The sequence below is a fragment of the Branchiostoma lanceolatum genome, chromosome 17 (assembly GCF_035083965.1).
Source record: "Branchiostoma lanceolatum isolate klBraLanc5 chromosome 17, klBraLanc5.hap2, whole genome shotgun sequence".
In the NCBI taxonomy this organism is placed as follows: Eukaryota; Metazoa; Chordata; class Leptocardii; order Amphioxiformes; family Branchiostomatidae; genus Branchiostoma; species Branchiostoma lanceolatum.
Window position 1 is genome coordinate 10,676,008 of NC_089738.1, and position 19,950 is coordinate 10,695,957.

The 19,950-nt window shown below is 40.8% G+C and overlaps 2 protein-coding genes across 6 annotated transcripts; one reads left to right on the plus strand and one right to left on the minus strand.

The window, feature by feature from the left end:
* Positions 1-154: 154 nt before the first annotated feature.
* On the plus strand, positions 155-16,027 carry LOC136422417 (BRCA2-interacting transcriptional repressor EMSY-like). 5 transcript variants are annotated; one of them, XR_010753619.1, is made up of 27 exons: positions 155-241; positions 537-628; positions 1,443-1,542; positions 1,962-2,036; positions 2,479-2,654; positions 2,991-3,098; positions 3,539-3,687; positions 4,028-4,132; positions 4,476-4,722; positions 5,196-5,402; positions 5,504-5,653; positions 6,010-6,195; positions 6,664-6,800; positions 7,201-7,299; positions 7,600-7,795; positions 8,026-8,285; positions 9,019-9,151; positions 9,357-9,631; positions 10,068-10,745; positions 11,068-11,133; positions 11,632-11,836; positions 12,196-12,394; positions 12,837-12,919; positions 13,171-13,250; positions 13,810-13,971; positions 14,786-14,975; positions 15,198-16,027. XR_010753619.1 is itself a non-coding variant. In XM_066410185.1 (26 exons), exons 2-26 carry the CDS (start codon positions 568-570, stop codon positions 14,858-14,860), a joined length of 4,212 nt encoding a protein of 1,403 aa, XP_066266282.1. In that variant the 5' UTR covers positions 155-241; positions 537-567; the 3' UTR covers positions 14,861-16,027. The 5 variants fall into 5 exon arrangements, 4 of the variants coding, with proteins under 4 accessions (XP_066266282.1, XP_066266284.1, XP_066266283.1 ...); XM_066410185.1 differs by having other exon boundaries at positions 14,786-16,027; XM_066410187.1 differs by having other exon boundaries at positions 8,026-8,246; positions 14,786-16,027.
* LOC136422420 (uncharacterized) lies at positions 15,620-19,933 on the minus strand. The gene is made up of 6 exons (XM_066410191.1): positions 19,761-19,933; positions 18,971-19,063; positions 18,195-18,317; positions 18,013-18,075; positions 17,256-17,381; positions 15,620-17,020 (listed from the first exon to the last, which is right to left on the minus strand). The coding sequence occupies exons 1-6, from the start codon at positions 19,798-19,800 to the stop codon at positions 16,743-16,745; spliced, it is 723 nt and encodes a 240-aa protein (XP_066266288.1). The 5' UTR covers positions 19,801-19,933; the 3' UTR covers positions 15,620-16,742.
* Between the last annotated feature and the right edge of the window lie 17 nt (positions 19,934-19,950).

Here is a 19,950-nt window from a genome sequence, read left to right on the forward strand (position 1 = left end):
TCACTTTATTTAAAGAAAATGATAGTTTTGAAATAAAAATGCAACTCAATTGTTTTATATCGAGAAATATTTTGCGAAGCTACAAGAAATAAGATATGTATGAATATTTGTTGTAATTATTAAAGGCGGTAATAAAAGTGTACAATGGCCAGCTCGGGGCCTCACACTGAAAGGTGGCGACATCTTTGGAGACTTTTTGCACGATGTGATGTGAGATTTCGGGGGAAAATATTGACTTTTGGTAAGTTTTGGCTTCTTCTTTTTATTATTAGCGGGACATAGAACGTGTTATGGAGTAATGTAGCACGTTTAGACTATATGTGCATAGCAAATTTCTTCGCAGCAAGGCGAACAGAGACCGGGAGAAATTATGTGGGGAGGGGGGCGGTGGTGAAGGTCTCGACGTAAATTTAAATATAGTACAAAAATACATTCTCTAATCTCTATCAACAAACTTCTGTCGTTTGGAAATTGTAGATATGAAATATAGACTTCAAATTCGATTTGAATATGTTGTAACAATATAATTAATACAGTCTGAGGTGGATGTGACGAGGCTCTGAGACGATGTGGCCCAAACTGTTGGACCTCTCCAGGGATGAGTGCAAGCGAATTCTACGTCGACTAGGTAAGAAAAACATTACCTTACTCCTTAGCAATTTGGTCACTCCCATACCTAAGTAAGGAAAATGATTTCAAAATAGATGTTACTCTTGTGGTAAGCCTGTAAAAGTGACAAAAACATAATTTACAAGTTAGTTCACGGTTGCTACTACTACTAGAGTACGCATGTGCAGTGTCAAAGGTGAAGGCCCCCGAGACGTAAACAAAACCCGTCTGGGCGTTGTTGTGCAAATCGAGATAATGTCGAGACGAGCACTGTTTGCAAGCCGGGGGCCTTCACCTTTGACACTGCACATGCGTAGTAGCAACAGTGAACTAGCTTATTGTCAAAAATTATGGCCTACTTGTAAAGAATCATGGAAATAATATTTGTCTATGCAACTTATGCAAAGTTATCATGAAAAGAGAATCTGATAATGCTTGAAGAGGCTTTCTGTCTTTTTAGAGTAATTTGGAATATTTGTAGTTTTGTTTACTGATAGATAATTGAGTATGCCAATAAGCATTACATCATGGGCTCGCTAAGCAGCTTTAAGCAGCTGTAGCTAGTAGTGACGTGCAAAAAATGATAAGTATACTAACATATGAAATAAAAATAAATATTATCTTGACCAAGTTGATAGCAAGAGCAAACACCAATGCAAAATTCAAATCAGATAGATACATGTACATTACGTTTCATTTAGACCAGTCAGAGTGCCACTGCTGTTAAGCATATATAGATCCTTTGAATACACCAATGAATAGTGACCATGTGTTAGGGTTCTTATATACTAAACTTAGTCAACATGTCTATGTACATGTACTGCTTTCCCCAGAACTGGAAGCCTATGCCTCCCTCATCAGTGCCTTCAGGGCACAGGGGGATCTCAGCAAAGACAAGAAAAAACTCCTGGATGAAATCGCCAAGGTGTTGAGGTGAGAACAATGCTTCATAGTTATCATACATAGTTCTTGTAAACAAATCATGCTTTTACATTCGTTATCATCTTTGACTATATCAGTATATGCTGTATTATTGAGTTTGATTCTTGACCATAGCAATAATATCTTTACACTTGCATGTAAATACAAACATGCATCCCTGCGCAAGGTAAAAAGTAATAAAAGCAAAATTCATCAAAAGTCTTACATTACATTTACCGAACAGGCAAACAAGAATGACATTACCATGCAACCCTTTTCAATTATATATGTATTTGCAAAGTGGTTTTTCCATGTTATGCAACATTCAATGGACATCAGTTGTATGAGTTAACAGCTTAGCATGTACTAGAAGAGAACTTCTCCATAACAATTTCTTGAATGTCAATTTGAACCTTTTCTGTTGTGTACAGTATCTCTACAGAGAGACACAGAGCTGAGGTGCGAAGAGCTGTCAATGATGAGTCACTCAGTACTGTAGCAGATGTGTAAGTAACTTTTTACTATAGTGAAATACTGACAAAATACGGGTTTATCTATTGATCATACTAGATAAACCTGTATTTTGTTAGCATTCTTTAGTATCATAAGATTGAATGGAGATTTATTCGAAGCTGTAGGTGCACAAAATGTGTTACTACATGTATGTGGTTACTTTCCCATTCAAAAAAATTGGTTGGTAATGCTCAATTACACATGTCTATGGACAACTTCTTCAAACCTTCTACTCCAGTAGTGTACATATAGCAATGGGAGAGCAGGTAGGATTTTGTTAATTTTCCTATAAAACATCAGGTAGTAAGCCCTTATACACTAGTAATATGTGCTGTAAGCTGGTTTGATGAATTAAAAAAATCGAAACTATACACAAATACATTTCTAAGGGAATTGGTGTATAATGGTAGACTTTGTTGTTTCTTTCCTGTCCAGACTGTCAGGTCCGAACTCCACCTATGAGTGGTCGGTGGAGGGGCGGAGACTAGTGCCCCTCATGCCGCGCCTCGTGCCGCAGACCGCATTCACGGGTCTAGCCAACACGGCAGCCAACATCGCCGCGGCGCACAACTCAACGCTACCCGACCCCGCCGACACTGCCAAGAAAGAAGGTTACACAAATATGTCAATACATTCTGTATAACATATGTACATATGTATAACATTTGTTAATTTCTTTGAGAAATGAACAGTTCTTGATTTTGATTCTTGTCAAATTACAAGTGAAATAAGCTGTTAGATACTATCAAATATTTCTATTTTATTTTATTCTAGTCTGATAACATAGATATAATGTACATGAAAGCATAGTCTTTGAAACTGTATTATGGACTTCAATACTTTGTTTTATGTTATGCACCCAAATTGTTTTCTGTGCACCTAAACGTCAAGACTATGGTCCCTTTTCTAGTGAGGACTGTCAAAGTTGACACTCTTTTTTTTTCCAGTGCCTGGGACCAGTGGTGTCAGTTCAACGACCATGAAGTCACCAAGATCAGCCAGTCCCCACTCTGGGGTAGTGGTACTGCCCAGCGGTGCCACCATCACAGTAAAAGGTCTGTGTGTTTGTAGGTACAGCTAATGTCCTTAGTTACTAGGTGTCCTTTGTGAGTATCATTTAGTGTTTCTCAATTTAAAAAAAAAGAGAGTCAAGCAAATTTTTTTCCTGAAAATCTGACCTGCTATTTTATGGGGCTTGAAACATAGGCCAATCCTTAAAGATTGGGCAATGATGAAGAGGACATTGCCTGTATGGCTGCTAAATATATCCTTTATGCATGTAGCTTGCAGACCCTTTGGCAACCAATTTTCTTGCTGTGTTATACCAACTTAACCTTTAGCACACTGAAGTACTAGTACTAGTAGCTGTTTGGCCCTACTAGTTACAGAGTTAGGCAGCAGGGAGAAGGTTAAAGGTCACATTAGGGTATACATTAGGGTATAGAAGATCTGCCTGACCTCTAGACATTGCTTGAAAGTTTCTATTCACTCTTAGGAGAAAGAGAAGATGAGATGGAGACAGAGACCAAAGGCAGAAGAAGAAAGAGGACCAGTTCCTCCTCTACCCCTCACCAAGCTTCTGCAGCTTCTTCAAGAACAGTTGAAGCTCGTCCCTTACTCCTTCCCACTTCTTCTAATATTAGGGTAAGATGATGTTTGAAGCCTGGGCTTCCTGTACCTTTGATGAATGCATTTACTGTATATTGCACCAATGAAATAACAACTAGAATGCTAACATTTCTAAGGATGACCCACCCAAATATATAGTGATTTGAATAGCCCAGCCACATTGTCCTACGGTGCCACCTATCTTTAGCAAGTTGTACTGCAATGTGTGGATTGAGATGCTGATAACATCCAAATGTAAAGCGCTGCATCAGTGCATTTCTATAGCTATTTCATACTTTGCACTGTTACATTTTGTATCTATCAGAATATCTCTTCTTTTAGCCTTAGAGTCTGCAATACTTCTTGTATTCCCTAGGTGTCCCAGGGAACTGCGTCATCACATTCCATGAGCCCGGTAAAGATCACCTTGGCCAAAACACCACCTCCAAAAGGTTCCATGGCTCCAACAGCTACACAGAAGGTGAAATATCATTGATATAAAAGTACATTCTTTATTGCATGTAAAATACTTTTGCCAGCATCTGTCAATTAGCTTGTTGGTTTGTAAATGATAGATGATTTTCTGTATATACTTGTATGTGTTAATCTATGAAAAAGGTGAATAAACTTTGGGAAAAAAATACACATCCAAATTTAACTCGTCTTCAAGGTTTTCTTACCATATGTACTTGTACAGTACAAGGTATTTTTACAGTTCAGAAACCATCTGCCAGAGGGAGCTTTTACCACTACAGTTTTGATGTTGCAGAGATTGATGCCTTGTCACTTAGTATTGTTAAATTGCAACACTTTTTATTTTACAGATTATCATCGTCAGCAGCCAATCGTCCGGGCCGTCCTTCATGCCCAACATTCTGCGTAGCAGCCATCCCACGACCACGCTGGCGCGTATCCTCCCCGGGAACATGAGCAGCTCGACCTCCAGCCCCATGGCAAGGATCCCCTCCATCCTGTTACCCCACACCCCCTCCTCCAGCAGTGGGTCAGCCTCAGGGTCCCTGCTGGCTGGGGTGGGAAACCCTGCATCATCATCAACAGTTAGTGCAACAGGTAGACCATAAACTTCCTAACTTATCTAAACAAACCATATTTCCTTAAGGTACAGCAGCAAATTTTCCAATGATTCATAAAAAAAAAGACTGACACAAAAAAATTAAGAGACTGTCACCAAAAACCTTAAGCTGAAGAGCTGATTTCGATCTGAATCTTTATTAGTCAACCCATAAAGGTTCTGTTGGTCACAAGACTTTCAGAATTGGCTGATAGTATTAATTAGATCAAAACATTTTGAACCTTGCAAGCCCTGCACATGCATCCTGAGTGTCATTCAAAACTTACAACAGAAAATATATTGTTACAAGGATGTTAAATACATAATCTTGCTGTAGGAGTAAAGGATACAGGCTCTTGAAGGGGGAACCAACTACATAGAAAGCCAAACCAAGGGAAAACCCAATACCCAATTTTCCTGTTTTCTGTTTAGTTCTGTGCCCAATAAAGTACCCTTGGTTCCCCCATCACAGCCTCTGTTGTTGGAACCTCCACCACAGCCTTTCTGTCCAGTACTCTGGCCGGAACCAAGCCGCGGGTCAAGACGCTGACCAAGCAGGCGACGCATACGCGCGTGGTGACCACCCAGCTACCGCTGTCCCAGATGCCTGGTCAGCCCCCCAGGACCATGTCACCGGGTAGTAAGCCGACCATACAGATCAAGCAAGAACCAGGCACAGGTAGGACAGAGATCTGCACCGAGTGCCTTACTTCTGTACTTCACAGTATGTATAGTAACTTATGCAACAGTTTTATGCCATTTTTATTCCATTACAACCAGGTGTGAAGATCATCACCCAGACCCTCCCAGGCAGTAAGATTCTCCCCAAGCCTGCAACCGTGGCAACCAGTTCTGGTCCCCAGGTCGTCATGGTGACCACCACGTCGTCCATGGCAACCAGGCCTGTCAGCTCAGGCGCCACATCTACAGGTAACGCACTGCAAAAGAAAGAATCTCTCGTTGAAAATAAGTTTCATGGTAAAAAAATCTAAGGTAGAGCTGTTCCATAGTACATTGTAGTAACTTGTACATGCATGAATTAGTATTCTGATATATGTAGGACAGTGCTTTTGAAAGAAAAGGGAGGGAAGGGCTGAAATATCTTGCATTTGCCAGCAAATGCTGCTCCCTAAACTTTAAATTTACTATTTTCTAAAATGTGATTCAGCCTCTGATTCTTTTCTTTGCTTTTCAAACTTCTCTCTTCAGTGTCGTTAGAAATACTAGTGAAGTTTTTGCTGTCATTCAAAATATGACATTGATTTTTACTTCTTTCCCTCATACAGTGTTTGCCCAGAATAACGGAAACAGAGCCATCGTGAACCCGGCTATCGGTACGCGGGTTGTGACCATGCCCACGACAACTATGTCTGCGGGGAAAATTACCCCACCCCCTCCTACCAACATCATCACAGTCACTCCAAAAACTGTGCAGACCATGCCTCTAACAGTCACAAGAACACTGCCTTCAGGTTAGTAGTAGTGGTATACGTAGTTACTGTTACTGTCGGACAGTAATAGTACATAATGTAGTGTCCAGTATTTGATTATACTTCTGTGGAGTCCCTGACACCGGTGGCCAGCAGTCGGCTAGTCTTTACACTGCACTTCTAAACGGCTCTGTCCAGTGGGTCCAGTTTGAAGCTGCACATTTTATTTCTAAGTATGGCAGCATTGCTGATCTAGTGATTAGCAACCTTCCTTTTGACCCACAGGGCTGAGCAGTTGTAACCTATACCTGGCTTGCTTGCTACTAGAATGTGCAGTTCACTGGATTGTAAGCAGTCATAAGCTGTCTATTGTATAAAACAGGAATTTTTCTGGTACATTGTTAATGTACTTTGTGCCTATATTGTACATAGCTTCTGCACTATACTTTTTATTTAACTATTATATTATATTGAATTGAAATTCCTTTCTGTTTTTACCCCACCATGAAGGTGCTACGCCCTACACTATTGCGAAAGCAGGTCCGTCCTCGGCCGGTAAGCCCAGCGTCATCGTTGTGCAGCAGGCGAAAACAATCAAGACACAACAGGGCAAACCCATCACTGTGGTTACCACCTACATCACTCAGGTATCGTTTATTCGTTTATTTATTTCTTTGTTTTGCATTGGGTGCTTTGCCAGCCCTGTGGCCATTGTTTCTGAGGGCAAAAAGAAAAGTATGGAGCCAAGAAATCTATATGAAATACTAGTAGCAAAATCAGTATTCATACCTTACTTATTTACACACATCACCATCTTCTATTTTGTCTGAAGAATTCGATTTTTAGCTTTCCATCCGAATTATTCCAATCCACTCTAGACTGACCATAGAGGAATGTTTGACCTCAAGTTAACTTTTAAGATGACTTGGGATTCAAAATACAAGTTTTTTTCACTTCTCATCATTTAAGACTCAGTCTGTTATGATCTTGTTCCAATATCAATGGTGTTTTTCGTATGAACACTGACTGAATTTTTTCTGTCCACAGTCTACCCCCAGACCCACCTATGTGTCCACCATGGCTGGTCAGAGTTTGGGGAAGAGCATGACGCTGACCAAGGCACAGCCACAACAGATCAAGACAAGGGTGAGTAAAAACAGTTGGCAGTCGCAATTGCCCCCATCTGAGTTAAGGGATGCATGGTTGGTATAATTCATAGTAAATGTCTTCTTCCACTCCTAGAAGCAATCCTGATCGGTATCCCATGTTTTCACTGTATCAAAAGTTAAAGAAAATCCTGGGGATTCTTAACTTAATAGTGTATGGAATCTTTATAATGTTGATATACTAGTAAAGGTCATTAGAACACTGGGTGCACTTGTGTTCTATAAACTAGTGTAGCATTTTCATATGTTGGTCTTTAACTTAAGTTTGATCCTTTTCAAGGTCGTGATCCGCCCAAGGACACCTGATCAAGGCTCCCTCTCCTTGAGCCAGCAGCAAAGCATCCTGGGAGGGATTGTTGAAGGGATCGTGATCCAGAGACCGTCGTCGTCCTCGCCGCGTGCGCCGCAGGACTCCCCCGGGACTGGGGACGATACCAGCTCTGTCAGCTCTGCTGGCAGCGAAGATGTCGTGAAGGGTAAGCTACAGTTATTTTAAAGTTAAAGAAAGATTTTTCAGTAATTGTTCTGCAAAGTGTAGATGTAGATCTTTTTTCCTCACAAACTCTCACAAATTTTGCTGTTTTAGTCTTATATTTTTGCTATCATCTATACTGTACAAATGTTTGTTGTTGTTTTTTCTAGGAGAAAAGGCAGTTTTCTCTGGTTGTTTTGACATTGAGGATCGTGTGACCTTTGTTTTTTTCAGTCCAAAGAGCTGGCCAATCCCCAGGTGCCAGCCAATCAGCACCCAGCTCTCGTGTGACCAATCAGTGGGTAGAAATGGACGCCGCCCTGGACATAGGGTCCTCTCAGTCCCAGGGCACTGTGCAGATGAGCACCTCTCAGTCCCAGAGTGTGCAGGGGGAGAGTTTCAGCTCTGCGGCCTCCACCATCAAGGCTTTGTTAGAGATCCAAAGTGGCGCTAAGGTTAGCCACACCGAGTTGTCTCATACCCGTAGTCTGCCCGTGAGTATCGTCTACTCTGCGTTGTTGTGTGAGTGACACCTGCGTCGCCACTGTCAGCACTCCAGCTGCGCACCTACCACACATAGCACAGCTGTACTTTGCTTTTTTTCTGAACTTTTCTGTGCTATTTTGAAAAAGTACCAATACTGGAAGAACACTCAAAATGCACCAAGCTTTGCCAATATTTGGCAGTATCTTATTGTACTGAAGAAGCAACATGGTAACTTCAAGCAGCTAGCGCACAGCAAAGCAAAGTCAAAGACCTAAATCCATAGTCACAAAACTCACAATGGTGAAGAGATTGGGGCACTTTTTGGTTGGACATGTACATGCTGTTATGAATTGCCATCTTAAAATTCTGATGCATTTTATTCCGCCTATTAAAGAAGATTCTGTAGACGATTTCTGTAGAGGATTTCCAGTTCAAACTTAAGGTCCAAATACTGAAATTTGTCTTTAATCTAAGCTTTTCTCGTACCCTACAAGCTTGGCTGCATGTTGTGTATTTGTTAGAAAATTATTGCCAGCTTCATTGTAATAAAAAAAAAGATAATTCATTCTTTACTAAAACATAATTGGAATATTTCACTGCATGACTGTGTTCAGCAAAGTGCATCAGTTGAAATAATTTGAAAATTGTATTTGTTTTAAGTCTTTTGATTACTAAACATGGGAAGTACCAAAGCTGCTGTCCAACCAACAAATATTCTTTGTCTTTGCACTTTATATACAGGCACAGGACAAGCCGCGGCAGTCCACCATTGACCTGAGTCAGATGGCCGTTCCAATCTCACTCCAGCAACAAGGCCCCCAGGCTGTGGCTGCCTCACTGCAAGGCGAGATGGCGCCTGAATTTTTCGCCACAGGTTTGTAAAGCTCTCCCTATGCTTAAGGTTTTATGTATAGACAGCTGTATAACTGATTGGCTTCAATTAGATTAATACCTTAAATCACGAGATGCTTAGGGCAGTATTTGTTGCTTATTATTGTTTGATATAGTGGCCATACATGTTACAGTCCCAAATGTTGAGTTATTTAAGAGAAATATAAGAGAAATTTTTCTCATTGTAGAAGTGGTGCAGCAAGATCAGGCCGTTGCTGTTGAGGCTGTCCCCAGAGCTGCACAGCCCCCCTCTGGAAGACAAGGCATCCGCATCTCCACAGCCCAACACTTACTGGCTGAAGCCCACAGGAAGGTGCAGCAGGGGCAGGTGCTGGGGAGGGAGGAGGCTAGCCTTTTGGAAGAATCCTACGAAGGCTTCACCCTTGACCCACAAACTGGGCTGTTCTACAAGGATGAAGAATCTATCGGTGGTATTGAGAGCAAAATGCTGCATGATATAAAGGTAGGGAGAACACTATTCTACAATGCCACCTAGCTTCATCAGGAAGTACTGCAGCCAGTTTGTTTTGAGATCCTGATTTAGTTATATTTATTTATATATTGGTTCAGCATGTATACATGCCAGGGTTGCCCAACTAGCCGTAGGCTATTACCAAGGAGGTTTAATCAAGCTCCTTGCTATTACTAAGGGCGAACCCATGTGCGGCCATAGGACTGTAGGTTTTGAGATCCTGATCACGTCCAAATGTGATGAAGATGTCATTTGATAATCTGGAAACAATGGTATTTGTCATTATCGTTTTATTCAATATCTACCTAATGTGATATATGGAAATGATTTTTTTATGTGTCTGTTATTACCGGACTGCTATGTCAAAAGTTTGTATGTTTCGTTGAAGGCAAATATAACATTTGGAAAAATTCTTCGCTGTTTCTAGGTCCAAACCACTACTCCTTCAGGGGAACCAAGGACCTACACTCTTACCGAGTGGTTTACCGGGCTGACAGGGGATCGACCGACGGGTAACCAACAAGGCCAGCCTTCCTCCTCAGGCGCCACACCGGTCTTGGAGCCGAAGGTCGTAGCCGTACCGACGGAAAAAATCCTGGAGTCTGCTCTCTCCGCTAGCTTCACCTCCACAGAACTGGAATACCTTCGATCGGGAGGGAGGGGACTAGATAGCTCAGCCGAAACTAGCAGCTTTGCGAGCGTAAGAACGCCATCCAACATCGAGCCTCCCATCACGAGTTTGCCAGGGTCACAAGAGGTCAGCAGTACGCAGGACGGCGTACAGTCGCAAAGCATACCCTCCTTGGAGTGCTCCGCACCCGTACTGGATCCAGGGAAGGAGATTCCTGAATACCCCGGGACAGAGAGCACACTTGAAAGGAATGCTGGGAGTGAAAGAAAGTTGGAATCCCGCGACCACGGGAACATCTTTGAGAACATTGTCGCGAGCGTTCAGGCCGATTCAAACACGATTCAGCAAGGTAGCACTGCATCAGTGAGTAAACCGGAGTTCACCACGCTACGGGATTACGTGCAAAGTACGATAGGTGGTGCACCCAGGAAAGTTGAGGTGGTGGCAGAGCCAGTTTTGTCAACGCAACAAGAGGTACGTGAACTTCAATCATCTTTATTTGAAGATCATACCAATATAAAGCATCCATATGATGTTTTTTTTTTATATATATATGTCAAGGTAGAGACTCCGATCTGGTAGAATCAGTGATTCTGCTGGTAGAGATCCCGAACGGTGTCTCTGTCGACAGAAACTCTGATTGGGATCTCTATCCGTAGAGTCTCTACCCTGACATATACATAAATAACCATGAAAAAAAGATAAGTTTTAATTGTCAGTAGCAACTTACTATAACCATCATTATGTATTGGCTTTGTGGAAAGGAGAGTTGGCATATCACATCCATTTCCTACAGCCTATGGATGAACCTGACCATTTCTCTCAGGACAACCTTCAGGACCTCTTGGAGCTGTTGGGACAGGTACACTTCTCACCCCAAACAGCTGTCAATCAAAACATATCTAACCAATCAGAATATTTTTCTCTGACTTTTTGAACTGTTGGGACTGGTAGTCCCACAACCTGTCAATCAAAACCGAGATAACCAATCAGAAGACTTTCCTGAGTGTCCTCTTGGAATTGTTGGAACACAAGTACATGTACACATCTCTTCACCAACAGCTGTCAGTCAAAATGTTTATCTACCAATCAACAGGGATCTCCCCAACTTTTCAAATCTTTGGAGACTGCTAGAAATTTTCAATCAAAAGTTGTGTAACCAATGAGAAGACTAGCAACCTTTTGAACCCATTGGAGAAGGTTCAAAATTCTGTACAGTCAAAGATGAATTGATTCGGCCAATTCTGATCTTTGACTCATGACTCTAGTCTTGTGTCCAGACTTTTATTTTGTGTCCATAATCAGCAACAAAGAAATGCGATATTTTATTATGTATGATTCATTTGACTGTTTTGTGTAGGCAACAAGCACGCTAGCCAGCTTTGACCAACCGTCGTCGTCCAAGACCACAGTGATGGTGGAGTCGAGTGGGTTTGACCCCAGCAGTCTGAAGATGGAGGACTTCACCAGTCAGAGAGTGGAGGCAGAGAGCTTCACTAAGGATGATCCTGAGGACAGGGACAGGGACAAGGGCAGTCCTGACAGCACCATTGTCACACCTACCAGTGAGTTACTTAGGAAGAATTTTAGTGTGTGAGTGTGTGTGTGTGTGTGTGTGTTTAAGTGTGTATATAATTGTGTATTTGTATGTGTGTGTGAGAGTGAGCAAGCGAAAAACTGGAATAATTTTCTTATGTATTAGTCTGACTTTTAAGTAGACATGTGGTTAGATTCTTGAAATATGATGAATTATAATGGATTATTCACTATTGCAAAGACTTTAAGACTGAGTGTATGAGTTTTCCCTTTACAAAACGCACACAAACTCTTCCAGTCTATTGAATGATTAACTTCAGCTCAATCAATGGTGAAATAGTTGTTGACTTGTCTTTGCATTTACTGCAGTACCATGTTCTTCCACCAGGTGTATCCCCTTCCCAAGACAGGATGGTGTCTCCAGCCCGCATGCACCACCCATCCGGCAGTAGCTCTGGGAACGAGAGTCTCCACGGGGGCCTGGACACGCCCATGCGAGCCAGCAAGAGGAAACGGAAGGCCCCACCCCCGCTAGACGAGGACCCACCCCCCGCGTCGCTACCAAGCTGGGCAAGAGCTGCCTTGGGGTCAGTAAGGGCTAAACCAGTGTGGAGGGGGGAGCTTGTGTGCTTGTTTGTGGAAATTCTTTTGAAGATTCAGGATTTGTAAAAAAAAGAGTATTTTCTGTTACTGTACTTTCCTCATTAAACTTAACCTTCTCCCTGCTGCCTAGCACCATGACCAATACAAATTTGGTGTGAAACAGCAACAAGAGCAGGCTTAAGGTTATAGTCAAATCTTGCATAACCTCCCTAAATCATCCCATTGCTTTTGTATGGTAACTTCATTAAAACTTTTGGTAATCAATGATTTAGTGAGAGGGGGGCACAGAGATGGCCTGGCAGTGGCAGATATCTATAAAATCATAATTGTGTGGCTTGAATGAGCGGAGTATTAAAGATCATTAAAGAATATTTTTGAGGTAGCATAATCTCATGGTGCTTTTTCAAATGTTGTTGTTGTTTTTAGCCTACTCCACCGAGTGTCGAAGTTCCGAGGGTCGGGGCGGCTGAAGGGTGAGATGGGGGCCGCAGAGTGGTTCATTCATCCTGGTAAGTATTCATTTATGAAATATGCATGAAGATCCTAATAGGAGGATGATAAACAAAAGCACAAATGTATAATGTCACAGAGAAAATAGTGAAAATGATTACAAGCCTAAAGCGTGAATCTGATTTAGAACTCAAAACTATGATAACTCAAATGTTGACATGCACATTGGATCCCTTTCCTTTTTAATGCACATGTGCTCTGATGTGTTAATGACTGTTTTGTTGACATTTTCCCCGCCATTATCACACAGTTGACCCAGCGGTGGCCCCTGACTACTACAACATCATCAAACAACCCATGGACTTCAGCACTATCAAGAAGAAACTAGAGGTATGCAAACTGTCCATAAGATTGACCTAATAACCTTCAACACTATATAAATTTTCCTACTGCATTTACTTTACATGTACTTAACCTTACCTTATTTTTGCAGGGATTTACTTTTGGGATAGGGTTATAAAGGGGGGTTTAAGTTTATTGTCAGAACAGTTCTGCAACGCAAAAACAAATATTCGCGGTGTCATAAATTTGTGGTGGGAAAGGACGCTACCGAGAGGACTCATAACAGAAGGTTTACTCATTTTCACCTGAGTTGAGTGAGGAAATAGGTGTTAAGTGCTTTCCCGAGAGTACAGCATTAGGGACTGCTAGGGCTTTGAACCCAGAATTTTAATTTCTAAATCAACACCAATTAAACCACAAGACTATAGAATGTACCTTGCCTCCTTAAGGTGTATTGCATTGTGTGCCTGTATTTCCCTTTTCCAAGAGCACAACATTAGGGCCTACTAGGGATTTGAACACAGAATCTTTAATCTCTAAATCAACACCCATAACCACAAGGCTTCCTTAAGGTAACAGTATTGTATGGTGTGCCTGTATTCCCCAGGGGGGTCAGTACAACAGTATGGAAGAGTTCCACGCGGACATGCAGCTCATCAAGACCAACTGTTTCCAGTACAACCCCCCGGGACACGAGGCGCGCCGAGACTGCGAGGAGGTCTTCAACTTCTACCTCCACGAGTACGGCAAACTCATGGACAAGTGCAAGGTGTGTCAGATAAACCTTTATACTGTAAATGTAATAATTCTTGATTTGTTAACAGTAACTTAATTATGGCAACTTAAACAGTTACTAGTCAACTGTTAAAATTTTATCATCGAAAATATTTGATTACTAACATTAGACAGTGATGTTTGTTCCACTGTTAGAATTAGATGCTGTGAACTACTCCCTTTCCCACCAACCCCTAAAATTACTAACCGCAATATTAAATGGATTTACAGTAGTCTTAGAAAGACAGTTGTTTTTAGTCTTGTAGAGCCATTTAGTACTAGTATTTACTTTCATAGGTTTTCTTTTGATGTGGAAGGACAAAGGAGGTTTTTGTGGTGCTTTGAATTCACAGTTGAACAGTTCTGTAGTACAGTAGTCATACAAGGGACATATTTGTAGTGACATTTGTATTGGAAAGGTCACCGCAAATGGGGCAAAATGAAAGCACCGTAAAAGTTTCAAGATTAAAAGGAAGTTTTTCTTCCCTGGGACCAAACTTTCATCAAGTTAGAAAACAAGATATTGATTTCACAGTAGAAATATTCACTCTTTTGTCTCCATATTCTGTTTTTATGAAAAAAATAAAACATTATGAAAGATAAGCTTAGTTTTAAACAAAATGACAATTACCTCTATTGTTGCTTATTGATAATTAGACTAGAAACAGACTAGAGTACTGCAGAGGAAAAAAGTTATACAAAGCATCCCTGCAGTATTGGGAAGGGAAACATTCTGTTTTTGCCATTGCTTGCAAATATCGTTCTTAGTTTTATTAACAAATTTGTCGTATTGTTTTCTCTTTATCTAGACTTTGGTGGTTGTTCCCAAGTCTCCCAAGAAGTTCAAGTTGGACGTATCCAAGAGTCCGAGCAAGAGTCTATAACACATCATCATAAACACTACAAATCTTCATTTTCTATGCAGAGCCTTGCCTGCAGACTATACAATTTACCTTGAGGGGGCTCTGCTAAACCGGGCTGAGGTTTCCTTATTTGTGGGTTTGGCCTAGCCTCTACCAGGCTCCGCGGATCGCTGGGAAAATAGCCTAGAAATCGGCCAAATAGAGTGAATAGTATGCCAGGGGTACTCCGCTATACAGGGAAGCTCAATAGGCAGATTGGACCCTCTCTCCGTAGCTAACTCCCTTGGCACACTATTCACTCTATTAGGCCAATTTCTACTATTTTTCCAGCCATCCCGCGGGGCCTGGTAGAGGCTAGGTTTGGCCTTTAACAGAGCTGTCAGCCAACACACCGGTCTATTTTTGTACTACATGTAAATGTAATGTAGCTAAGAAGTCATTGTGGAAGAAGATATTCAGTAGTTTTCAAGTATCTGTTGTTTGCTGGTAATGTACAGTTAACTTGTTGTTTTAAAAAGTTGATGAAATAACAAAATAGCAGTTTCGCCAAGATGGTTTGAAACATGTGCCATGCATATCTATTTTTTTCTCGCTTTGGGACTTATCTTACATATTATACTTTCCATCCTCCCCATATAAAGGTACACAAAACTTATTGAATCTTATCATACTTCAATGGTTTTGAAAACAAAAAGTACTGAGTTTTGAAAACTTATAGAAGACGAAACTGAGAAGAAGGGAAAGTTTAAGCATCTGTTATGCTTTTTTTATCGTACCAAGCGTTAGTATGTGAACTGGAATACCTTAGAGGTAGACAGTTAACAATGTTAAGTACAGCATTCAATCAACAGTTTGTACCTTACATGTAAATGAGAAGTCTGTTGATGTTGTATATTACAAGTATTTCAAAGCGAAATCCCTCGCTTTTCAGTAGGTGTAGTTAAGAATTAACTGTTGTGTGAATATATGGAAGATACTGATGTTATTTTTTTCTCATGAAAAGAAAGGAAAAGAAAACACAGCTATTTGTTTTATGGACATTTACAAATGTCAGTACATGTATTAGACTTTTTCTGAAGTGTAGGTTGTACTGAAACTGTTGCTAAAAGAATTACATAGTACATACATGTTACTAGTATGTAAAAGAAAGCAACATTTCCTTTAATAAACACTACATAACTTTGTGTACATACATTGTATGGTTGTTTGATTGGAATACAATCCTGACATGTAGTTGCTACCCAGTGAAAGACAAGAATGCTGTAGCTAAAGATTAGCTTCTGTAAAGGAGTCTGTTTTTCCGTGAAGAAATACAGCTGCTGTTTTTCCTGAATGGAACTTACTAACGTCACAATAAAGGTACACATGTGTTCCAACTATAGGTTATATTGGCGTGGTTGCTCAAAATGACATATGCATATACCAGTAGATACAAAGTATGCACAAGAAATACTTTTTTGCTATGAATAAACAGTGGATGGTGTCATTCACTAACATTAGTTGGAAAAGTTGTCTCTTAGTAAAAGTGTAAAATCATACAACTGATAGTCATCACCATGGTGATGTTCTTTGAACAGTTTTTGTTCAATGCCGTGGCTTTTTACCTTCATTACAAGTATACTGGTGCAATGGTTAGAGGGGCTCACTCAAAACTGGGACAAATATCATCAACAAGGGTGTGACAAGTGATGGGATTTTTTAAAGCAAAAGCTGTCCATCAAAATTAGCAATTCGGCCAATAAGCGATGGAGTTGATGATGGTTTTACAAATGTTTGCTTCTCTATGTATTTTGTTTATAGGTTTTGACGGAAGTAGGCTGTGTTGTGAGATCGGTGCTTGGATGTGTTACATACATAGAGGAGTTTGAATCCTCCTTGCACCCATGGCCAAGTATTATTCATCTCATGCACAGGCCATCCAGTAGACACTGGCAAGGTACAACCTTGACTCCTCCCAAGTCTCAATACACACCGTCAGACCTGTTGTTGATTTAGACTGTACTTTGCTTCGGATTCTTGTGTTTTGATGACGATAAGTGTCCAGATACATAAACCCGATCGTGACCACGGGAGTTGTCCGGAAGGCCTTGCTGAACGTTGCGGTCATTTCTTGGTAGCGGGTACCTGATCCGTCTTTGAGAATGTTAACGTCGCGAGGTGTAGACAACACACCGGATTCACCTAAAGGGATGCAATTTGTCAACATTCAGCACGAAATTCAATCCAAATCACAGCATTTGAATCAATTTTCAGGAAAGAAATTGCAGAAGAGAAAAAGAACAGCAAAGATAATTTTGGATTCAACTCCAAAATGCAGGAATTCCATGTACAATTTTGTAATAGTATGTTTAATCTACTCAATTAATTTGAATGTTACATTTTAAAACTAGCTTGGCTATAAGTAACTATAACGTACAGCGTTCGATGTAGTTTCTCTGTTCCAACACCTGGATCCTTTGTTCTTTAGCCGCCCTTTCTGTCTGAAGCTGATCTATTTCGTCTTGTAGTTGTTGGTACTTTTGGTCTTTGGCCGCCATCTCGGCTGGATCGAAACAAGGCAGTATCATAAGAAGTACTCGGGATCGCGGGGGTCTTATGGTCAAAGTTCACGATACATGCCGTACTGTATTACGTTGTTGGCAAAGCTGCTTCTGGGATGTTGGAAAATATCATATATATTATATAATTACCTCAATCAAATATCAGCAGCGTTAGCGTATCGCTGCAATGGTGTTCAACAAGATAACTCGAGAACGGCTGGATGGATGGATATCATATTTTGTGTGCTGGTAGGATGTGGCGAAAACTAGAAATGTTAGATTTTGGGTCCCCTGGCGGCTTCCCTAGTAATTGCAGCAGAACTTCCGGTTTTGAAATCTCGTGTTCTGGACATAACTTGGTCACAATCTTTTCGTGGTAGATAGCTCTGGTGCTCGGAAAAACACGCATCAATTTGGGCCTTCTAGCGGCGAGTTCAGGAATTGCTGGGGCGTTTTTATCAAAATGTTCCAAAGAGGATAACTTAAGAAGGGACAACGGATTTTCGTACCTTTTGGTATGTAGGTAGCTTAGACAAAGATACATAAAATAAACACACAGATTATGCAAAAAAGGAGGACATTTGCATAATAATGAGAAAATTGGCATTTAATTTTAATGAAAAATGTACATACTTTCCATATCAGCCATCTCTGCAGACAGTTTGGCCATCTCCTCAGAAACACTGAAGACATTAACTGCAGTATAAAAGCAGTTGAAGTGGATAAGTTACGCAATGATACACCCAAAATGAATCCATTATTACCTAACCTAAATGAAAACGTCATATCTGATTTAAAAATGTAAGATGACTAACCAGTCAGATACGACAACATGGTGACTACTACCAAGCCGACCACAAGGCCGGCGGTTAGCAATAGCCTCTTGCAGACACTGCGACGGTTCGCCTTGTTGTTGGCGTCCGCATCATAAGTTGCATCTGTTTTAACACAAGAAATGGAACCATTTTAGAAAGGTATGGGTAATGGGGTATGGTCGATTATACATTCGTTGTTACAGCTTCTTAATCGGCATTATAAAAATCGTTGGGACACTTGATTATCATTCTATTCAACAATATAGCGTTTCTTACTTTCGCCAAGATCGTTATATATGTATGTGTGTGTGTGTGTGTGTGTGTGTGTGTGTGTGTGTGTGTGTGTGTGTGTGTGCGCGCGTGTGTGTTTGTGTATGTATGTTTGTTTGTATGTATGTATTTGTGTATGTATGTGTGTGTCTATGTGCGTATGTGTGTGTGTGCGAGTGTGTGCACATGTGTGTTTGTTTCGTTGTGTGTGTGTGTGTGTGTGTGTGTGTACTAGCTAGTGTCGCATATTCCTGTGCGCTCTTTAATCAGAAATCGATAAGAGAATGGATCACAGATCATTAAAGAACAGACTTGTAATACAGATAATTCAAGGTAACGTCACATTGTATAGTTTTAATGTCTTTAAAATCCATTGGGCAAGCCATCAATCTCGCGTAATTTACCTAATAAACATCAAGGCAAAAAGTACTTTTCTTATCACCATATCAAGATGGAAAAAGCAAGATGATATCTAAGATTAAAGATCCGGTAAAAAAAACACTTACCTGCTTTGGTGGCGTATATAGGGTTGTGTATGTTCGCAGCGGCGTCCGCACGTGACTGCCAATCAGTCTGAGGCTGCTGCATGGGCGTGGTGCCTGGAATGAATATGAAACATAGATCTTCTCTCATTTTACAGGTAAAATAATATCTAAAAAAATCAATATTGGCCCCAAATAATTCACATGTTTCAGCCAAACTGCAAATATTGGCAAAATGTATGTAGGATATTTCTGACGAATTTATAGTATTCTAGTAGACACCAATCTAGCGTGACGCCCAAGGGGTCCAGCCATTGTCTTTTCTATTTTACATATACATTTTGTTGTAAGTCTTATATTTTCATAAAGGACGTTGAATGGCGTGGACAATCTTTCAGGAACGTCCATATAAAACTTGGCTAAATTTGAATTTTCTCCTTGCTCTTCTTCCGGCTGTTTGTAAAACCCGGTTTGGTGAGTTATCAAATTCACATCGGACGTCAGTCAGCCATTTTGTCGTCACTACAGAATTAACCAACAAACGGTGGTCAAGCCTAAAACAAATTAAAGACAAACAAACATGAGCATTTTCATTTAAACAAGTCCCAACTACCTGCCTTGAATGATGATAAAGTATTCTATTTGGGAAAAATACTTGTTTACCGAGTGAAATCGTTCCCAAATATTGAAATAGCCAAGCAAGCCTACTTGGCAAATTACAACTACAATGGAAATTTTCAAGGACAGCAACAGGGAAAACTTTTTGTCTTTTTCGAAAAGAATAGAAGGCCAAAAACTAGCAAAAAAGTGTTACCTTCGGTGTTAGTCTGGGACTGCTGCTGGCCTCCCGGCATGATGTCACTTGTCACATTTCTGCACACTGAGCAAAGACACGTCCTATACCAGGCAAGACGCTCCTCGATTTGAGCGTCCAATACCCAAATCAATGTGTACGTTTGATTGCCGAAACGTAAAGAAAACAAAAGATTAAAGCTTATCGTGTT

What these genes read in the sequence shown, in the direction of transcription:
- LOC136422417 (XM_066410185.1), top strand. Translation starts at nt 568, where the DNA reads ATGTGGCCCAAACTGTTGGACCTCTCCAGGGATGAGTGCAAGCGAATT. An exon ending in TTTTGTCAACGCAACAAGAG is followed by an intron (nt 10,746 to 11,067) that starts GTACGTGAACTT and finishes CATTTCCTACAG; the next exon opens with CCTATGGATGAACCTGACCA. An exon ending in CACCATTGTCACACCTACCA is followed by an intron (nt 11,837 to 12,195) that starts GTGAGTTACTTA and finishes TTCTTCCACCAG; the next exon opens with GTGTATCCCCTTCCCAAGAC.
- LOC136422420 (XM_066410191.1), bottom strand. Translation starts at nt 19,800, where the DNA reads ATGCCGGGAGGCCAGCAGCAGTCCCAGACTAACACCGAAG. An exon ending in TATATACGCCACCAAAGCAG is followed by an intron (nt 18,318 to 18,970) that starts GTAAGTGTTTTT and finishes GTGTTAAAACAG; the next exon opens with ATGCAACTTATGATGCGGAC. An exon ending in CATGTTGTCGTATCTGACTG is followed by an intron (nt 18,076 to 18,194) that starts GTTAGTCATCTT and finishes TTTATACTGCAG; the next exon opens with TTAATGTCTTCAGTGTTTCT.